This window comes from Echinops telfairi, unplaced genomic scaffold, assembly GCF_000313985.2.
Source record: "Echinops telfairi isolate 266 unplaced genomic scaffold, ASM31398v2 ScPeMD7_7457;HRSCAF=8495, whole genome shotgun sequence".
Lineage (NCBI taxonomy): Eukaryota > Metazoa > Chordata > Mammalia > Afrosoricida > Tenrecidae > Echinops > Echinops telfairi.
In genome coordinates, this window is record NW_022111357.1 from 7,519,076 (window position 1) to 7,526,894 (window position 7,819).

At 51.7% G+C, this 7,819-nt stretch overlaps 1 protein-coding gene across 2 annotated transcripts in view; it reads left to right on the plus strand.

Moving 5' to 3' along the window:
* Window positions 1-458: 458 nt before the first annotated feature.
* Window positions 459-7,819, plus strand: part of OSCP1 (organic solute carrier partner 1) — a 29,615-nt gene continuing 22,254 nt past the window's right edge. The window contains exons 1-2 of one of the 2 annotated variants that reach the window (XM_004704960.3): window positions 476-618; window positions 7,506-7,535. In XM_004704960.3, the coding sequence (XP_004705017.1) occupies window positions 507-618; window positions 7,506-7,535 (142 nt within the window). In that variant the 5' untranslated portion in view covers window positions 476-506. Of the gene's footprint in view, window positions 619-7,505; window positions 7,536-7,819 lie in introns of both variants that reach the window. The other variant, XM_004704961.3, reaches the window with a different exon arrangement.

Genomic DNA, 7,819 nt, shown 5'->3' on the forward strand with positions numbered 1-7,819 from the left:
AAACAGCAGAGCCGTAATTCAAGCTCAGGTCTCGACCAGCGTCTGCGCTACAGATACTCTGCGGGGGTTCCTTTACTTTGGCGCCCGGCGGGGAAGCCGGGTAGCGGTGGGTCGGGTGACGGCGCCGGGCCGAGCGCCTAGCTCTGCCCCCTTGCTCCTGCCGGGGTCCTCGGCTCCGGTTTGCTGCCCTGAAGCTGGGGGGCAGTTCCCGCCAACCTCCCACCGCACTCAGCCCGACCACCTGGTTTCTTGACGTTGTCCTTCTGAGACAAAACCAATGTCCCGCCCACGTCCGGCTCGGACCAATCCTGGGCGAGCTCCGCCACTCCGGCCAATAAGCATCCGCCTCCGCGGCACCTCTCACCAAAGGACCTTCTGATTGGTGTATTTTTCATGTCCGCGGCGTTGCCTTAGTAACCGAACTACAGGGACGCAACCGCTGGGTCTCGGGGCCACTGGCTACCAGACCCCGGGGCTCTCCACGGTCCCGCCTCCCTTCCGCAACCATGTCCGTGCGAACGCTACCCCTGCTCTTCTTGAACTTGGGCGGGGAGATGCTGTACATCCTAGACCAGCGGCTGCGGGCCCAGAACATCCCTGCAGACAAGGCCCGCAAAGGTGAGAAGCGCCCCGCCCGCACACTACCCCGCCGCCGCCGCGGCCCCGGTACCCGCCGCCGCCGCCGCGACACCCTGACTGGCCCGGTACCCACTGCGCTGGGACAGCCAGGGACTCCCGTCCAGCCGGAGCCCCTCTGAGCCAAGTTCCCCCAAAGGGACGTTTGCCCTCATTGGCTGTCATCAGTACCTGATACCCCGACCCCCACCCCCAATCTCTCCATCCCTTCAAATAGGAGAGGTGCTTTCTCCATCACTCTTGCCAGCAGGACTTATCAAACGTTTTTAGTGTCAGTCGAACCACCCTCCTTAACCCCTGGGGATGAGATTCAGATTCCCCACCCCTCTGCGTAGCATCGTCTCTCGGAAGCTGAGGTTTGCCTGGCATATTTCAGAAGTGAGGGCTTCTGAGAGAATGTGGACAGATAAGAAAATCAAAAGCCTTTCCATGGAAGCAACCCAAGAGCCACTCCCAGGAGAAATGATCACACAAGCCCTTCCCCCCTTCTTCCCTCCCATCTTGCCCCAGCGACTGCTTCCAACCCACCTGCTGGGATTAAGTAGAAAGCATTATTTCAAGATAGTGGAGGAAAAGTTGAGGTAAAAGGAGCAGATATGGCCACCATTTAAGACAGCTGTTCTCAACTGTGGGTCGTGACCCTTTGGGGATCGAATGACCCTTTCCCAGGGGTCACCCAATTCATAACAGTAGCAAAATTACAGTTATGAAGTAGCAACGAAAGTAATTTTATGGTTGGGGGTGGTCACCACAACATGAGGAGCTGTATTAAAGGGTCACAGCATTAAGAAGGTTGAGAACCACTGATTTAAGACATACTTTCTCCAACACTCACTGTATGCTCAATTTGTATTAAACATACAGGTTCAGATGTTAGCATACATATTCAGCATACAATTTTTTTTTCTTTTTTAAATCATTTTATGGGGGGCTCAAACAATTCTTATCATAATCCATACCTACATCCATTATGTCAAGCACATTTGTACATTGGTGGCCATCATCATTCTCAAAACATTTTCTTTCTACTTGAGCCCTTGGTATGAGCTTCTCATTTTTCCCTTCCCTCCCCCCTCCCCCCTTCCTAATGAACCCTTGATAATCCACAAATTATCATTATTTTGTCATGTCTTACACTGTCCGACGTCTTTCTTCACCCACTTTTCTGTTGTCTGTCCTCCAGAGAGGGCGTTATATGTAGATCCTTGTGATCAGTTCCCCTTTTCTACACCACCTTCCCCTTCCCCTCCTGGTATCGCCTCTCTCATTATTGTTCCTGAGGGGTTTATCTGTTCTGTATTCCCTGTGTTTCCAGTTCCTATCTGTGTACATCCTCTGGTCTAGGCAGATTTGTAAGGTAGAACTGGGATCATGATAGTGGAGGCGGGGGTCATTAAAGAACTAGAGCAAAGTTGTATGTTTCATCATTACTACACTGCACCCTGACGGGCTCCTCTCCTGCCCATGACCCTTCTTTAAGGGGATGTCCAATTGCCTGCAGATGGGCTTTGGGTCCCCACTCCGCATTCCCCCTCCTCATTCACAATGATATGATGTTTTGTTCTGATGATGCCTGATACCTGATCCCATCAACATCTCATGATCACACAGGCTGGTGTGCTTCTTCCATGTGGGCTTTGTTGCTTCTCTGCTAGATGGCCGTTTGTTTATCTTCAAGCCTTTAAGACCCCAGATGCTATATCTTTTGATAGCCGGGCACCATCAGCATTCTTCACCACATTTGCTTATGCACCCATTTGTCTTCAGCGATCATGTCGGGAAGGTGAGCATCATGGAACAGCATACAATTATTTTGTTGGGGTGACTGAATACAGACCCTTGCATAAAGAAATAAAAAGACCTCCGTATAGCATATCCCTTCATTCATTCAGCTCACGGCTGTTAGTGAGCTTTCTAAAGTGCAAATCTAGCCATATACCTACCAGCACTGCCCAGCAGCCAAGGCCCACAAAGGTGAGAAGTTTTAAAATCTATCACCTGCCTTCCAGTGCTGCATGGACCAAGGCCAAGTCCCAGCACATGGCATTCCAGAGAGCTTTCTGATCTGTTCTCTATGCACCTCAGCAGTAGTCCCCTCTGCTACCACTGCCTGCCTCCTACTTTGCATTTTTATCATGCCAACCTGTTTCTAAATCCTGTCTGAAAACGTGTTCATTCATGCCCGTCCCCATCCCACCTCCTTCTCATCTACCCTGCAGTATTCAGGTTAAGAATCTTCTTCTTCAGGGGGTGCCCACACCTGGGGCAAGTGTCTTAGCAGCCTGTCTCTACCTCACCACTGGCCATATTGGGCTGAAGCGATCGATCTGTGTTGATCTCTGTGTCCCCTACTTGAGTGCCTGGTGCCTGGTCCAGAGTAAATCGGTGCTCAGTAAATGTCTGTTGAATGATGACGTAACTTGGCTGTCTCCTGTGATGTTGCCACTTCTTCCTCTGTTGTCCTTAGTGCCTTTGTTACGCCGTTTTACTCTGGATAACGGTACCGGTGGGCTGACAAGACCCATGTTCTCAGACAAACAGTCTGTATCTCGAAAGGCAATGTGAATGAGCTGTTAAAAGAATGGTCTCTGGAATCATACAAATCTGGACCCCAGCACACAACAATTTGACTAGTTGTGTACCTGTGAGGTGTAACCTCTCTTTCTCTATAAAATGGGGGAGTAAACAGTGAATGGGCTCACACACAACAATTGTGAGGATGGTGCAGGACCAGACAGTGTCTCATTCTGTGGTACATCAATCTCTGGGCACCTCACAAGTGAAGTTGTCAGATTGCATGAGATCTTGTGTCCAGTGCAGCGGTGTGTCCATGGCTGCGGCATAATGATGGAGAGATGGGGCCAAGCTGAGCGGAATTGTGCGCTCCTGTACAGTGGGTCCCCATGAGTCACCTAACAACAGGCAGCATGTTTAGGGTAATGAGTTGTAGGTGTTCTCTGAAGAGGGGAATTTAGGCAAGGTGATGTGAATGCTCGGAGCCCAGATTCCTTTGCCTTCTGAACTATAGGCTTTCTTCCGGCTTTGCTGGATTCTGCATGAGAGGTTTCCGTACCTTCCCTAGGGTGAACTCGTATTCCTAGACTCAGTGATGCCAAGCTCTGGGTGGAGTGTTAGACCCCGCGTGAGAAGCATTCCCTGGAGAGCCTGTCTTTCAATCAGGCCAGCCCAGTAACGCACTAACCCTGGCGTGTCTCCCCAATGACAGCAGCAACACTAAGCAGTGGCTGTGGCTTCTAGACACGTTAATCCCCACAAGCATTCAGCCAGGCAGGTAATATTGCCAGCACCATTTTACAGGTGAGAAGACAAGCTAATTTGCCCAAGGTTACATAGTGACTGTAACCCTGAGCTCAAACATAGCAACGATTATGAGGTGGGTGCAGGACCAGGCAGGGCTTTCTGCTGTCGTCCAGCGGGTCACTGGGAGTCGGAACTGTTGTGACAGCACGGCTGGTGGAAAGAGGGCTAAAGGGCCCCAGCATCCTGAGAGGCTTGCCCGAGAGGCTCTCTCCCCCGGCCCTGCACTGCCTTACCTGGGGGACTGTATCAGCGTCTGGGTTGGTGAGGGTTGATAGATTGGGTCTGTGTGGGAGGGGGTTGGAAAAAACACAACAACCCCAGTATGTCCACGGATCGTATCAAGTAAATGTCAGGAAGGAGCGGGCCGATGGGGCCTCATGCCATGAGAAAGCCTGGGGCAGAGGGGAACCACAAGACTGTCTCTTCCAGCAGGTAGAGCTGGTGTGGCTGCCAGCAGGCGCCACTGCGAGAGATGCCTGCGCACAGAGGCCTATAAAACACGAGACTCGGGACACTCGTCCTTTGTCACATTTCTTCTCGATGTTTTCATTATCTCACACAACTAATTGGTCTCCTGGAGGCCATCCCGGGTCCCACAAGGCCAGTGTCGATGCTGCATCTCCCCCCACCATGCAGCCTCTGGTTAAGCATTCAGCCGCGGGGCCAGGAGGGAGAGCTGCCCATTGCATTCTGGCCCACATTTCCAGCAATCGGGCGAGCAATCAGAACTGCCTCTGCCTCCCGCTTCCATCAACCTCAAAGGCCTCATAAATCACGTCCCCGTTGGGCCCTGTCAGCTCATTCCTTTGTCAGAAGAGGGCACCGTGGCACAGAGCTACTAAGCGATTTCAACGAGGTCGTCCTGAGCAACCAAACCGGCCAGGCTCCGTTTTTTATTTTCCTGGTTCCAGTCAAACAGCCGTCTCTGGATACCCTTGGGCCTGACTCCCATCCAGAATATAACGAAAGTGAAATTGTCACAAACAAGTCATCTGGAGAAATAATGGAAAAGCCGGGAACCGTTTCCCAACTGTCCCAGGGGGAGGCTGGGCGCACACGGCACCACAGAGACCTCTGCCGGAGCCAAGCGTCATTGCCTGCGCGAGTAGCTCCGTACCCCCAGCGCTCCTTTCTTGTCAACAGCAGGTCGCTTACTGTCTCCCAGGTCGCTCACTACCCGTCAGGGATGAGGCCCCTGTAGCTGCGCCGTCTCAAACACACCTCCAAGTGGGTCAGAGTGGAAAGCCCATGCCCCTCCCTGAAGTCCTACCAGAGGGCCCACCAACCAGTGTCTGCTTTAAGAAGCTCTGGTCTCTGCTTCCCAAATGTTTTCTCTCCCAGGCCTGCGACTCCTTGTGGGAGAGGGGCAGTTGTGGTTCAGTAGTAGAACTCTGATCTCCCCTGGAAGAAATCCCGATTCCGCTCCTCGCCAACGTCCCTCAGGCGCAGTGACCACCCATCTGTGCTTATAGCTGTAGTGCTGAATGGGCGTCAGGGGAGCTTCCGATGAAGAGTCTAGAAAAAAGAGGCCTGGTGAGCTACTTCTGAAAACCAGCCAGAATGGATCAATTCTGTTGTGTGTGATAGCAACAGACGGATAACAACTTGTGGGAGAATTTTCTAGAGTCTGACCTGGCACATGGAAAGCCTTTGCCCCCAGCTATGGCATGGTCCTGTGTATGCTGCCAGACTGGTTCTCCTACCAACTGTTAGCATTGCGTTAAAACTTCAGAAGTCATTCCTGAAACTGTCTGTTGGCCAAATGTTTCCAAAAGGGATCAATTACAATGTTTTTGTTTTTTAATATAGATATATATTTTTTAAAAAACAGCAACACCTCTGTTTCTCTAGGGCGTTTTTCCGCCTCTAAATTGGAATCAAAAACTCGAAATGGAAAACAAAGTCATCTTTCGTGCATTATGGGTAATGGCCAGCCCTCTCCAGTACAGAAAGTGGGGCCAGGAGGGGAGCCAGCTGGGTGCTTGATGTGTCATGTCATTCCATTCCCACAGCAATCCAGCAGAGGAGGCGCTACCATGACCCCATTGTACAGTTAAGGAAATGGGGACTTGAAAGAGGTTAAGCAAGTATTCCAAGTCGTGGAGATACGTGATACATGACAGAACCAGGCCTCAACCAGCCAAAGGTCTCCATTCTAGACTTCTTAGACACAGCTAAATAGCCCGTGGGGTGAAAGGCCATACCTTTGGGGATGGCTGCCTCAGTTGGTGCAACACCGTTCATGAGCCCACTGTCCCGCATCCTGCTTTGGAGAGCAGCAGCTTGTGAGTGGCACAGCTGTGGGTCCCTTCCCATCTGGAGCAAAGAAGAACGGGGAAAACCAAAGACTCGGGGGAGCAACTAGTCCCCACGGACCCCAGCCGACATTGCCCTGAGCCAGGAAGGCGGGTTGGTGCCCACTACTGATGATTCCACCCTGGCTGGAATCAAAGCAGGCGTCCTGGAGAGATGCGGGAGGGACAGAACACAAAAGCGCTAGTTCACAAAGAGGAGATAGACTGGGTGAAGGAGCCTCCTGGCCCCAAGACAGCCCTCTCCAACTGGAACTGAAACACCCCCCCACAAAGCCACCATTCACCCCCAAAAATGAGACAACATAAGCAGCCCCTGAGAGAAAGGTGTTTCTTAGAGCAATCCATTAAAGGAGATCAAGAGGACAGCATTGGCCTGAAAACAGCACGGGAAGATGGGAAGGGAACAGTGCGAGAGCGACGCACTGGGGACACGCGATGGCCTCACCAAGTGGGAAACAGGCTTGCTTGGTAACCTTTCACCCAACGCACAATTTAAAAAAAATTTTTTTAATTAAAAAAACAGTCTCCCTGATCTCAGATTTGTCTAGCTAAAGGCCTCTCTCTCTCTCTGGCCACCTCTCGGCATCTTGCCGGCTGCGTGCATCCCCAGGAACTTTCTTGACTGGGGCCCCATCATTCCGTGGAAATCACACACCCATCTATCTCTAAGAAAGTGAAGCAGAGACAGATGCTGACTTTTGTCCCTCTCATTCATCCGTCAGATTGTTAATCTGAGAGGTTCCCTCTGTACTCCAGAAAGGCGGAAATCTTTCATTCATAAAAATGAAACACAACCGTCAGGCGGTCCAGCATAGAGACCCCGTCTTCTGACTTACTCTCCCCGTGGAGTCCGTGTTCACAGCCACCGGTGAAGGCTGGTGTGCGTGAGCGCTGGCGCAGGAGTCCCGGGTCTTTCAAGATGGCCCAGGGACGCTAGCCCTCCTGAGTCCCCACCACTGCTAAGCCACTCTCCACAAGGCACAGCTTTGCCAGGGCTTTTTTTTTTTTGGTGGGGTGGGGGGGTCCAAGGGTAGTGGGTGGAGAGCTTGTTTATCTGTTGTCCATTTAAAAGCTTCAGGTGGAAGGCAGAGGGTGTGCGTTGTACAGGAAGTGCAAACATGACAAATAAGGCTTCGTGGACCAAGTCATGGGAAGGGGTGTGTGGTCAAGCCTCCGCGTGAGTGACGTTCTTGCTTCATGAACTGGTGTTTTCTTTTTATATGCTTCGTGTAGATGAATGGACAGAGGTGGACAGAAAACGAGGTACGCTCTTTCTTAGCTGCATGTATTCAGTCTGCACCCACAGGCTCACTGATGTGGTCCTTTGTCGCCAGATAGCGCAAGCCAAGGACATAGGCACGGACTTGTCTCCCACGGACACCCAAGGGGGCTTCAAAAAGCTCATGGCAAAAGAAAAAAAAAGGAATTAAAAGAGACTGGGATTTTTCCATGAACTTCCTGAAGCCCCCTCGGTCAATGGAACCTGCTACCGGAAAGAAAGACATTCTGCCTCTGGAGAAAACCCCCAGCAAGCTTTGGCAAACGGC